General features: G+C 42.2%; 1 protein-coding gene across 4 annotated transcripts in view; it reads right to left on the bottom strand.

Moving 5' to 3' along the window:
• Positions 1 to 14734, bottom strand: part of LOC112238580 (interleukin-1 receptor accessory protein-like 1-B) — a 462784-nt gene that overhangs the window by 261973 nt on the left and 186077 nt on the right. For all 4 annotated transcript variants that reach the window (XM_042319851.1, XM_042319853.1, XM_042319852.1 and 1 more), the window contains exon 3: positions 10922 to 11207. In XM_042319851.1, coding sequence (XP_042175785.1) covers positions 10922 to 11207 — 286 coding nt within the window. The remainder of the gene's footprint in view (positions 1 to 10921; positions 11208 to 14734) is intronic.

Genomic DNA, 14734 nt, shown 5'->3' with positions numbered 1-14734 from the left:
CGTTTTGGGTAGCTTTCCGCAAGCTTCCCACAATAAGTTGGGTGAATTTCGGCCCATTCCTCCTGACAGATCTGGAGTAACTGAGTCAGATTTGTAGGCCTCCTTGCTCGCACACACTTTTTCAGTTCTGCCCACAAATGTTCTATAGGATTGAGGTCAGGGCTTTGTGATGGCCACTCCAATACCTTGACTTGGTTGTCCTTAAGCCATTTTACCACAACTTTGAAAGTATGTTTGGGGTCATTCTCCATTTGGAAAACCCATTTGCACCTAAGCTTTAACTTCCAGACGAGATTGAGATTGAGATTGCTTCAATATATCCATCTATTTTGTGAAGTGCACCAGACCCTCCTGCTGTAAAGCACCCCCACAACATGATGCTGCTACCCCAGTGCTTCATGGTTGGGATGGTGTTCTCTGGCTTGCAAGCCTCCCCCTTTTTCCTCCAAACATAACGATGGTCATTGTGACCAAACAGTTATATTTTTGTTTCATCAGACCAGGGGACATTTCTCCAAAAAGTATGATCTTTGTCCCCATGTGCAGTTGCAAACCGTAGTCTGGCTTTTTATGGCGGTTTTGGAGCAGTCATTTCTTCCATGTGAAAATCAAAAGAAATCAGCCAAGACCTCCACAAGTCTGGTTCATCATTGGGAGCAATTTCTAAACACCTTAAGGTACCACTTTCATCTGTACAAACAATAGTACAAGTATAAACACCATGGGACCACGCAGCTGTCATACCGCTCAGGAAGGAGACGCCTTCTGTCTTTATTTTAATTGTATTTTTTACCTTTATTTTACTAGGCAAGTCAGTTAAGAACAAATTCTTATTTTCAATGACGGCCTAGGAACAGTGGTTTAACTGCCTGTTCAGGGGCAGAACGACAGATTTTGTACCTTGTCAGCTCGGCGATTTGAACTTGCAACCTTTTGGTTAATAGTCCAATGCTCTAACCACTAGGCTACCCTGCCGCCCCGTCTCCTTTGACATGAACGCACTTTGGTGCAAAAAGTGCAAATCAATCCCAGAACAACAGCAAAGGACCTTATGAAGATGCTGGAGGATACAGGTACAAAAGTATCTATATCCACAGTAAAAACGAGTCTTATATCAACATAACCTGAAAGGCCTCTCAGCAAGGAAGAAGCCACTGCTCCAAAACCGCCATAAAAAAGCTACGGTTTGCAACTGCACATGGGGACAAAGCACATACTTTTAGGAGAAATGTCCTATGGTCTGATGAAACAAAAATAGAACTGTTTAGCCATAATGACCATCATTATGTTTGGAGGAAAAAGGGGGAGGCTTGCAAGCAGAAGAACACCATCCCAACCATGAAGCAGGGGGGTGACAGCATCATGTTGTGGGGGTTCTTTGCTGCAGGAGGGACTGGTGCACTTCACAAAAAAAGATGGCATCATCAGCTGTACTTTCTCCACTGAAGGATTGATCTATGTTTAGATATAGCCAACTCAATATAGCAGCATAACTCCAATGCAGAATAATATAGTAGGACTATATACGCTCCAGATAGACGATTCTATCCCCATTATAATCTCCTATGCTAACAGTCAAACTTTAAGTGATAATTGAAATTCTGAGCAGGCTTTTATTATACAATATTGTCACACCCTGATCTGTTTCACCTGTCCTCGTTATTGTCTCCACCCCCTCCAGGTGTTGCTTGTTTTCCCAAGTGTATTTATCCCTGTGTTTCCTGTCTCTCTGTGCCAGTTCGTCTTGTATGTCCAAGTCAACCAGCGTGTTTTTCCTGTGCTACTGCCTGTTCTATTCTTTTTTTTGCAAGTCCTTCCGGTTTTGATCCTTGCCTGTTTCTGGACTCTGTACCCACCCGCCTGACCATTCTGCCTGCCTTGACCTCAAGCCTGCCTGCCACTCTGTAGCTCCTGGACTCTGAACTGGTTTTGACCTTTTGCCTGTCCACGACCATTCTCTTGCCTACTCCTTTTTGGATCAATAAATATCTAAGATGCCAACCATCTGCCTCCTGTGTCTGTATCTGGGTCTCGCCTTGTAGCTTGATAAATATGATCGTCAATCACTGAGCAAAACCTGATGGTTGGAGCTTGACCAAGAACCTGAGAGCTCTAGAGTTCATCTGTGGAGATTGGAGAACCTTCCAGAAGGACAACCATCTATGCAGCACTCCACCAATCAGGCCTTTGTGGTGGAGTGGCTAGGCGGAAGTCACTCCTCAGTAAAAGTCACGACAGCCCACATGGATTTTGCCGAAAGGCACCTAAAGTCTCAGACCTTGAGAAACAAGATTCCCTGGTCTGATGAAACCAAGATTGAACTCTTTGGCCTAAATACTAAATGTCACGTCTGGAGGAAACCTGGCACCATCCCTACGGTGAAGCATGGTTGTGGCAATAGGGATGTTTTTCAGCAGCAGGGACTGGGAGACTAGTCAGGATCGGGGCAAAGATGAACGGAGAAAAGTACAGAGAGAACCTTGATAAAAACTAGCTCCAGAGCACTCAGGATCTTGCAAACGTTCACCTTCCAACAGGATAACGACCCTAAGCACACAGCCAAGACAATGTAGGAGTGGCTTCAGGACAAGTCTCTGAATCTCCTTGAGTGGCCCAGCCAGAGCCCGGACTTGAACCAGATCGAACATCTCTAGAGAGACCTGAAAATAGCTGTGCAGCGACCCTCCCCATCCAACCTGACAGTGCTTGAGAGGATCTGCATAGAAGAATGGGAGAAACTCACCAAATACAGGTGTGCCAAGTGTCACGGCTGTTGAAGGATTAGGACCCAGGCACAGCATTGTGAGCGTACATTTTCCTTTTTATTTGATAAAAGACGCCGAACAAAACAATACTGTGACAGTACCCCTCCCCCCTTTCGTTGCAGGCCTCGGACTGGGCACCCTCGTTGCTGCGGGCCCCAGACTGGGCACCCTCGTTGCTGCGGGCCCCGGACTGGGCACCCTCGTTGCTGCGGGCCCCGGACTGGGCACCCTCGTTGCTGTGGGCCTCGGACTGGGCACCCTCGTTGCTGTGGGCCCCGGACTGGGCACCCTCGTTGCTGCGGGCCCCAGACTGGGCACCCTCGTTGCTGCGGGCCCCAGACTGGGTAACCTCGTTGCTGCGGGCCCCGGACTGGGCACCCTCGTTGGGGGCTCTGGACTGGGGAGCGTCGCTGGGAGCTCCAGACTGGAGGCCGTCGCTGGAGGCCTCGTGCCATGGATCATCACTGGAGGCCTCGTGCCATGGATCATCACTGGAGGCCTCGTGCCATGGATCATCACTGGAGGCCTCGTGCCATGGACCATCACTGGAGGCTTCGTGCCATGGACCATCACTGGCGGCTTCGTGCCATGGATCATCACTGGAGGCTTAGTGCCATGGATCATCACTGGAGGCTTAGTTCTGGGCGCAGGCACAGGACTCACAAGGCTGGAGGGACATACAGGAGGCATTGTCCTTGGCCGAGGCACCGGATACACTGGGTCGTGGAGGCGCACTGGAGGTCTCGAGCTAAGAGCCTGCACAACCCGTCCTGGCTGGATGGTGGCTTAGGCCGAGCACGTGCGGGGCGCAGGCACAGGACGCACTGGAGACACCTTGCGCAGAGCCGGCGCAGGATATCCTGGGCCATAGAGATGTACTGGAGGTCTGGAGAGCTGGGCTGGCACAACCCGTCCTGGCTGGATGCTCACCCTAGCCCGGCAGATGCGGGGAGCTGGGATGTAGCGCACCGGGCTAAGAACGCGTACTGGAGACACCGTGCGCTCCACCGCATAACACGGTGCCTGACCAGTACGACGCCCGCCACGGTAAGCACGGGGAGTTGGCTCAGGTCTCCAACCTGACTCTGCCACACTCCCCGTGGGGCTGCCTCTCGGGCTTCCTTGCCAGCCGTGTTCCCTCATAGCGTCGCCTCTCAGCTTTAGCTGCTTCCAGTTCCTCCCGTGGATGGCGATACTCCCCAGCCTGCCTCCAGGGTCCTTTCCCGTCCAGGATTTCCTCCCATGTCCAGGAGTCCATTACACGCTGCTCCTTCTTACCACGCTGCTTGGTCCGTTGGTGGTGGGAAGTTCTGTCATGGCTGTTGAAGGATTAGGACCCAGGCACAGCGTTGTGAGCGTACATTTTCCTTTTTATTTGATAAAAGACGCCGAACAAAACAATACACACTACAAAACATACAGTGAAGTTAAAGGCTATGTGCCCTAAACAAAGACAACTTCCCACAAAGAAAGGAGGGAAAACGGGCTACCTAAGTAGGGTTCCCAATCAGAGACAACGATAGACAGCTGTCCCTGATTGAGAACCATACCCGGCCAAAACATAGAAATACAAAAATCATAGATTACAAAACATAGAATGCCCACCCCAAATCACACCCTGACCAAACCAAATAGAGACATAAATAGGCTCTCTAAGGTCAGGGTGTGACACCAAGCTTGTAGCATCATAATCAAGAAGACTCCCTGCCAAAGGTGCTTCAACAACATACTAAGTAAAGGGTCTGAATACTTATGTTAATGTTATATTTCAGCTACGTATTATTTATACATTTGCAAAAGTTATGGGGTATTGTGTGTGTTTCACTCTACTGATGAGTGAAAAAAACAATTTCATCCATTTTAGAATAAGGCTGTAACGTAACAAAATGTGAAAGAAGTCAAGGGGTCTGAATACTTTCCGAATGCACTGTACAGTGTTGAAATGATGTGCAAATAGTTAAAGTACAAAAGGGAAAATAAAGAAACACATGTGTTTACAAAGTTTGTTCTTCACTGGTTGCCCTTTTCTTGTGGCAACAGGTCACAAATATTCATGCTGTGATGGCACACTGTGGTATTTCAGCCAATAGATATGGGAGTTAATCGAAATTTGATATATTTTTTAATTCTTTGTGGGTCTGTGTAATCTGAGGGAAATGTGTGTCTCTAATATGATCATACATTTGACAGGCAAGGAAGTGCAGCTCAGTTTCCAGCTCATTTTGTGGGCAGTGTGCACATAGCTTGTCATCTCTTGAGAACTATCATGGCAATGCTCACTGAGTCTGTACAAAGTCAAAGCTTTCCTTAAGTTTGGATCAGTCACAGTGGTCAGGTATTCTGCCACTGTGTACTCTGTGGTTAGGGCCAAATAGCATTCTAGTTTGCTCAGTTTTTGTGTTAATTCGTTCCAATGTGTCAAGTAATTATCTCTTTGTTTTCTAATGATTTGGTTGGGTCTAATTGTGTTGCTCTGTGGTCTGTTTGTGTTTGTGAACAGAGCCCCAGGACCAGCTTGCTTAGGGAACCTTTCCAGGTTCATCTCTCTGTAGGTGATGGTTTTGTTATGCAAAGTTTGGGAATCGCTTCCTTTTAGGTGGTTGTAGAATTTAACGGCTCTTTTTTGTATTGTGATAATCAGTGGGTATGGGCCTAATTCTGCTCTGCATGCATATTATTTGGTGTTTTACGTTGTACACAGAGCATACTTTTGCAGAATTATGCATGCAGTCTCAAAGTGGTGTATTGAATTCTATGTTCATTTTGATGGTAAAGAAGGCCCTTCTTGCCTTGTGTCTCAGATCGTTTACAGCTTTGTGGAAGTTACCTGTGGCGCTGATGTTAAGACCGAGGTACGTATTGTTATATTCTCCACCCGGCACAGCCAGAGGACTGGCCACCCCTCATAGCCTGGTTCCTCTCTAGGTTTCTTCCTAGGTTTTGGCCTTTCTAGGGAGTTCTTCCTAGCCACCGTGCTTCTACACCTGCATTGCTTGTGGTTTGGGGTTTTAGGCTGGGTTTCTGTACAGCACTTTGAGATATCAGATGATGTAAGAAGGGCATCATAAATACATTTGATTGATTGATTGATTGTTTTTTAGGTGCTCTAGGGCAATGGTATCTAGATGGAATTTGTATTTGTGGTCCTGGCACGTGGACCTTTTTTGGAACACCATTATTTTTGTCATACTGAGGGCCCCGGTCTGGCAGAATCTGTGCAGAAGATCTAGGTGCTTGTGTAGGCCCTCCTTGGTTGGGGACAGAAGCACAAGTGACATAAGGGATCATACATAGGCTTCACCTGGATTCACCTGGTCAGTCTATGTCGTGGAAAGAGTAGCTGTTCCTAATGTTTTATACATGTCTCTCTCGCTCTCTCACTTTCCCTATTTTCTCACACCCTCTTTCTCTCTCTCCCTCTCTCACTCTTTCTCTTTTCCTAGCAGAGCTGTTTGGATTAAGTGTTTGGGTCACGTATGATAAAATTTGCGAAGCTTACCCTTGATTTCAGCTCAGCTACAAAACTCCAAAGTGCTTCTCTGATTAGGGTACTGGATAACTCTTGAATCCTTCCATGCATGACATTTGAACACACCAAGCCTGAGGCTGTTTAACACTTTAAAACATTGGAGAACATGCTTTGAATTTCATAATGCAGGTTATCTGCTTGTCCAGCGTCATACACCTACACGTACAGTACTGTAGAGAACAGTGTACTGTAGAGAACAGTGTTCTGTAGAGAACAGTGTACTGTAGAGAACAGTGTACTGTAGAGAACAGTGTACTGTAGAGAACATTGTCAGTGTTCTAGCCTTAGAAATGATGTTTTTAGTCTAAGAGAGGGAAAGAGTGAAGGAGAGAGGAGTAAATGAGAGCAGAGTGACGGAGAGAGGGAGGGAGAGAGTACTATGATGCTTCCAGGCATATGAGAAACATCCACTTCAGACGCTCTAGACAGAACGACAAAAACACAACCATTAAGATTATGACGCTACCAAAGAATGGAGGGGGGAAGAGATAGTGAGAGAGAGGGAGTGGGGAGTGCAAGTGAGAAAGTGTGAAAAAGAGACTCAGCCATCAATATAACAGATCTTCAATTGAATGTGTGAATGTAGTGATTGTAAGGGAGCATGTTGTATGCAAGAGTAAATCATATTAATTTCCTCTCTTACCCAGTGTTTCTACTATCTCCTGACTTACTGTATCAATAGAATCACTAGTGTCTCTAATGTCTTACTGTATCTATAGTATCACTACTGTAGTATCTAATGCCTTACTATATCAGGAGTATCACTAGTGTCTCTAATGTCTTACTGTATCAATAGAATCACTAGTGTCTCTAATGCCTTACTGTATCTATAGTATCACTACTGTATCTAATGTCTTACTGTATCTATAGTATCACTTGTGTCTATAATGCCTTACTGTATCAATAGTATCACTACTGTATCTAATGTCTTACTGTATCTATAGTATCACTACTGTATCTAATGTCTTACTGTATCTATAGTATCACTACTGTATCTAATGTCTTACTGTATCCATAGTATCACTACTGTATCTAATGTCTTACTGTATCCATAGTATCACTACTGTATCTAATGACGTACTGTATCCATAGTATCACTACTGTATCTAATGACGTACTGTATCTAAAGTATCACTACTGTATCGAATGTCTTACTGTATCCATAGTATCACTACTGTATCTAATGTCTTACTGTATCCATAGTATCACTACTGTATCTAATGACTTACTGTATCTATAGTATCACTACTGTATCTAATGTCTTACTGTATTCATAGTATCACTACTGTCTCTGTCTTACTGTATATATAGTATCACTACTGTCTCTGTCTTACTGTATCTATAGTATCACTACTGTATCTAATGACTTACTGTATCTATATCACTACTGTATCACTTACTGTATCTAATGTCTTACTGTATCCATAGAATCACTAATGACTGTATCTAATATCACTACTGTATCTAATGTCTTACTGTATCCATAGAATCATCATCTACTGTATCTAATGTCTTACTGTATCTATAGTATCACTACTGTATCTAATGACTTACTGTATCTATAGTATCACTACTGTATCTAATGTCTTACTGTATCCATAGAATCACTACTGTATCTAATGACGTACTGTATCCATAGTATCACTACTGTATCTAATGTCTTACTGTATCCATAGTATCACAACTGTATCTAATGTCTTACTGTATCCATAGTATCACTACTGTATCGAATGTCTTACTGTATCCATAGTATCACTACTGTCTCTGTCTTACTGTATCTATAGTATCACTACTGTATCTAATGACTCACTGTATCCATAGTATCACTACTATATCTAATGACGTACTGTATCTATAGTATCACTAGTGTCTCTAATGTCTTACTGTATCTATAGTATTACTACTGTATCTAATGTCTTACTGTATCCATAGTATCACTACTGTCTCTGTCTTACTGTATATATAGTATCACTACTGTCTCTGTCTTACTGTATCTATAGTATCACTACTGTATCTAATGTCTTACTGTATCCATAGTATCACTACTGTATCTAATGTCTTACTGTATCCATAGTATCACTACTGTATCTAATGACGTACTGTATCTATAGTATCACTAGTGTCTCTAATGTCTTACTGTATATATAGTATCACTACTGTATCTAATGTCTTACTGTATCCATAGTATCACTACTGTCTCTGTCTTACTGTATATATCGTATCACTACTGTCTCTGTCTTACTGTATCTATAGTATCACTACTGTATCTAATGACTTACTGTATCTATAGTATCACTACGGTATCTGTCTAACTGTATATGTAGAATCACTAGTGTCTCTAATGTTTTACTGTATCTTTAGTATCACTACTGTATCTGTCTAACTGTATATATAGAATCACTAGTGTCTCTAATGTTTTACTGTATCTATAGTATCACTACTGTATCTGTCTAACTGTATATATAGAATCACTAGTGTCTCTAATGTTTTACTGTATCTATAGTATCACTACTGTATCTGTCTAACTGTATATATAGTATCACTACTGTCTCTAATGTTTTACTGTATCTATAGTATCACTACTGTATCTGTCTAACTGTATATATAGAATCACTAGTGTCTCTAATGACTTACTGTATCTATAGTATCACTAGTGTCCCTAATGTTTTACTGTATCTATAGTATCACTACTGTATCTGTCTAACTGTATATATAGTATCACTACTGTCTCTAATGTTTTACTGTATCTATAGTATCACTACTGTATCTGTCTAACTGTATATATAGAATCACTAGTGTCTCTAATGTTTTACTGTATCTCTAGTATCACTACTGTCTCTAATGTTTTACTGTATCTCTAGTATCACTACTGTATCTGTCTAACTGTATATATAGAATCACTAGTGTCTCTAATGTTTTACTGTATCTCTAGTATCACTACTGTCTCTAATGTTTTACTGTATCTCTAGTATCACTACTGTATCTGTCTAACTGTATATATAGAATCACTAGTGTCTCTAATGTCTTACTGTATCTCTAGTATCACTACTGTCTCTAATGTTTTACTGTATCTATAGTAGCACTACTGTATCTAATGACGTACTGTATCTATAGTATCACTACTGTATCTAATGACTTACTGTATCCATAGTATCACTACTGTATCTAATGTCTTACTGTATCCATAGTATCACTACTGTATCGAATGTCTTACTGTATCCATAGTATCACTACTGTCTCTGTCTTACTGTATCTATAGTATCACTACTGTATCTAATGACTCACTGTATCCATAGTATCACTACTATATCTAATGACTTACTGTATCTATAGTATCACTAGTGTCTCTAATGTCTTACTGTATCTATAGTATCACTACTGTATCTAATGTCTTACTGTATCCATAGTATCACTACTGTCTCTGTCTTACTGTATATATAGTATCACTACTGTCTCTGTCTTACTGTATCTATAGTATCACTACTGTATCTAATGTCTTACTGTATCCATAGTATCACTACTGTATCTAATGTCTTACTGTATCTATAGTATCACTACTGTATCTAATGTCTTACTGTATCTATAGTATCACTAGTGTCTCTAATGTCTTACTGTATCAATAGTATCACTACTGTATCTAATGTCTTACTGTATCTATAGTATCACTACTGTCTCTGTCTTACTGTATATATCACTAGTGTCTCTAATGTCTTACTGTACTGTCTCTGTCTTACTGTATCTATAGTATCACTAGTGTCTCTAATGTCTTACTGTATCTATAGTATCACTACTGTATCTGTCTAACTGTATATATAGAATCACTAGTGTCTCTAATGTTTTACTGTATCTATAGTATCACTACTGTATCTGTCTAACTGTATATATAGAATCACTACTGTCTCTAATGTCTTACTGTATCTATAGTATCACTACTGTCTCTAATGTCTTACTGTATCGTTAGGATCACTACTGTCTCTAATGTCTTACTGTATCTATAGTATCACTACTGTATCTAATGTCTTACTGTATCCATAGTATCACTACTGTCTCTAATGTCTTACTGTATCGTTAGGATCACTACTGTCTCTAATGTCTTACTGTATCTATAGAATCACTACTGTCTCTGTCTAACTGTATCTACAGAATCACTACTGTCTCTGTCTAACTGTATATACAGAATCACTACTGTCTCTGTCTAACTGTATATATAGAATCACTACTGTCTCTAATATCTTACTGTATCTATAGTATCACTAGTGTCTCTAATGTCTTACTGTATCAATAGTATCACTACTGTATCTAATGCCTTACTGTATCAATACTGTAGCTAATGAATTACTGTATCTATAGTATCACTATTGTCTCTAATGTCTTACTCTATCAATAGTATCAATAGCATCACTAGTGTCTCTAATGTCTTACTGTATCTCTAGTATCCCTACTGTCTCTAATGTCTTACTGTATCAATAGTATCACTACTGTCTCTAATGTCTTACTGTATCCCTACTATCCCTACTGTCTCAATTGTTTTACTTTATTTCTAATTTATTTCTATACCTACTGTCTCTTAGGTCTTACGGTAGCACACAGGAGGAGACTAGAGTAGACTATGTCCCTCCTGTCTTACCGTAGCACACAGGAGTAGAGGCCCACGTCCTGCAGGTCGGCCGGTCTGAACCAGATGGCGTCCTCCTCCTTGCTCATGCGCACGCCGTTGAAGGAGATGGGCTCCTCGAAGTCTCCGTGGCCCAGGCCAGAGCTGCGGTACCACATGAGGCTGAGGCCCACGCTCTGAGCCTGGCTGTAGTTGGCCCTGATGTAGCCGTAGAACAGGGCACACTTCAGCCTCACCGGCTCCCCCTTCAACACACGGTACTTCAGGTAGTCCACCGACCAGTCCGTACAGCCGTCAACTATGGAAGGAAAGAGAGAGACGAAGAGAGATAGAGACAATTAGGATGTGATTATATTCTATTGAGCAGTCCGTATAACCGTCAACTATTGGGGGGGTATGGTGAATCGACAGAGTTAAACATGTTTCTTATACACTGCCATCATTAGTCCCCTCTTCCTTACTCAATAACCATGGAAACAAAACATCAGAAACACACTACCCACATTGTGCACTGAGCAAGAGAATTCTATATCTGGGTACACATTTCACCAATGTGACCTCTGTAGATGCTAAATCGTTGTGTGTTTCGTAGGTTTGTGTGTGTGTGCTGTCATACACTCAGTGACTCAGTGACTCAGTCAGAGAGGAAAACAGTTATACACAGTGACTCAGTCAGAGAGGAAAACAGTTATACACAGTGACTCAGTCAGAGTGGAAAACAGTTATACACAGTGACTCAGTCAGAGAGGAAAACAGATATACACAGTGACTCAGTCAGAGTGGAAAACAGTTATACACAGTGACTCAGTCAGAGAGGAAAACAGATATACACAGTGACTCAGTCAGAGTGGAAAACAGTTATACACAGTGACTCAGTCAGAGAGGAAAACAGTTATACACAGTGACTCAGTCAGAGAGGAAAACAGTTATACACAGTGACTCAGCCAGAGAGGAAAACAGTTATACACAGTGACTCAGTCAGAGTGGAAAACAGATATACACAGTGACTCAGTCAGAGTGGAAAACAGTTATACACAGTGACTCAGCCAGAGGGGAAAACAGTTATACACAGTGACTCAGTCAGAGAGGAAAACAGTTATACACAGTGACTCAGCCAGAGAGGAAAACAGTTATACACAGTGACTCAGTCAGAGTGGAAAACAGTTATACACAGTGACTCAGTCAGAGAGGAAAACAGTTATACACAGTGACTCAGCCAGAGAGGAAAACAGTTATACACAGTGACTCAGTCAGAGTGGAAAACAGTTATACACAGTGACTCAGTCAGAGAGGAAAACAGTTATACACTCAATGACACAGCCAGAGAGGAAAACAGTTATACACAGTGACTCAGTCAGAGAGGAAAACAGTTATACACAGTGACTCAGTCAGAGTGGAAAACAGTTATACACAGTGACTCAGTCAGAGAGGAAAACAGTCATACACTCAATGACACAGCCAGAGAGGAAAACAGTTATACACAGTGACTCAGTCAGAGAGGAAAACAGTTATACACAGTGACTCAGTCAGAGAGGAAAACAGTTATACACAGTGACTCAGTCAGAGTGGAAAACAGTTATACACAGTGACTCAGTCAGAGAGGAAAACAGTTATACACAGTGACTCAGTCAGAGAGGAAAACAGTTATACACAGTGACTCAGTCAGAGTGGAAAACAGTTATACACAGTGACTCAGTCAGAGAGGAAAACAGTTATACACAGTGACTCAGTCAGAGAGGAAAACAGTCATACACTCAGTGACTCAGTGACACTTCCAGAGAGGAAAACAGTCGAACACTTAGGGACTAAGTCAGGGTGGTAAACAGTCATACACTCAGAGACTCAACCTGCGGGGAAAACAGTCATACACTCAGGGAATCAGCCAGAGGGGAAAACAGTCACACACTCAGTGACTCAGTCAGAGAGGACAACAGTCACACACTCAGTGACTCAGTCAGAGAGGACAACAGTCAAACAGTCAAGGACTCAGTCAGAAGGAAAACAATCATACACAGTGACTCAGCCAGAGGGGGAAAAAATAATACACAGTGACTCAGTCAGAGTGGAAAACAGTTATACACAGTGACTCAGTCAGAGTGGAAAACAGTTATACACAGTGACTCAGTCAGAGTGGAAAACAGTTATACACAGTGACTCAGTCAGAGAGGAAAACAGTTATACACAGTGACTCAGTCAGAGAGGAAAACAGTTATACACAGTGACTCAGTCAGAGAGGAAAACAGTTATACACAGTGACTCAGTCAGAGTGGAAAACAGATATACACAGTGACTCAGTCAGAGTGGAAAACAGTTATACACAGTGACTCAGTCAGAGTGGAAAACAGATATACACAGTGACTCAGTCACAGAGGAAAACAGTCAAACACTCAGTGACTCAGTAAGAGGGAAAAACAGTCATACACTCAATGACACAGCCAGAGAGGAAAACAGATATACACAGTGACTCAGTCAGAGGGAAAAACAGTCATACACTCAATGACACAGCCAGAGAGGAAAACAGATATACACAGTGACTCAGTCAGAGGGAAAAACAGTCATACACTCAGTGACTCAGTCAGAGGGAAAAACAGTCATACACTCAGTGACTCAGTAAGAGGGAAAAACAGTCATACACTCAATGACACAGCCAGAGAGGAAAACAGATATACACAGTGACTCAGTCAGAGGGAAAAACAGTCATACACTCAGTGACTCAACCAGAGGGGAAAACAATCATACACAGTGACTCAGCCAGAGGGGAAAACAATCATACACAGTGACTCAGCCAGAGGGGAAAACAATCATACACAGTGACTCAGCCAGAGGGGAAAACAATCATACACAGTGACTCAGCCAGAGGGGAAAACAGTCAATCAGTGACTCAGTCAGTGACTCAGCCAGAGGGGAAAACAATCATACACAGTGACTCAGCCAGAGGGGAAAACAATCATACACAGTGACTCAGCCAGAGGGGAAAACAATCATACACAGTGACTCAGCCAGAGGGGAAAACAATCATACACAGTGACTCAGTCAGAGGGGGAAACAATCATACACAGTGACTCAGCCAGAGGGGAAAACAATCATACACAGTGACTCAGCCAGAGGGGGAAACAGTCATAAACTCAGTGACTCCTTCAGAGAGGAAAACAGTCATAAACTCAGTGACTCCTTCAGTGACTCAGCCAGAGGGGGAAACAGTCATAAACTCAGTGACTCCTTCAGAGAGGAAAACAGTCATAAACTCAGTGACTCCTTCAGAGAGGAAAACAGTCATAAACTCAGTGACTCCTTCAGAGAGGAAAACAGTTGTACACACACTGACTCAGTCAGAGAGGAAAACATTCATATACTCAGTGACTCGTTGACTCATCCAGAGGGGAAGAAAGTTAAATCTCTATCCCCTATTTGGATCCCCATTAGCTCAATGTCATATCTCTGGGCATGTGGGATGTTAAGTCAGCACTTTTTCATTTGTAAGAAGTTGCTACAATGGTGTCAATGGTGGTTACTAAGGCTAGCGTCATAACACTATGCTAGCAGGTTATGAGGCTAATGGTGTTAGCATCTTGGCAGGGTAGATATCATGTTGAATGTTAACTCTAGCTAGCTCTTTAGCTGGAGATATTTAGTGCAGTTGGAGGCTAACATTGCTAGCAAGGATGAAATCTAAAAGAAAACATTTTGATAAAATTTTGAATTTGGCCTTTACTACTAAAGGCCATAGAAAAACATTGAATAACACAGTGTTTGTTCAATTTCTAGGAGATATAAGTAGCTCAGGAAATATTTGATTTAATACTGTATTTTTTACACTTATTTAAC

This window comes from Oncorhynchus tshawytscha, linkage group LG03 (assembly GCF_018296145.1).
Source record: "Oncorhynchus tshawytscha isolate Ot180627B linkage group LG03, Otsh_v2.0, whole genome shotgun sequence".
NCBI lineage: Eukaryota > Metazoa > Chordata > Actinopteri > Salmoniformes > Salmonidae > Oncorhynchus > Oncorhynchus tshawytscha.
This window is presented reverse-complemented; position numbering and strand designations above follow the sequence as displayed.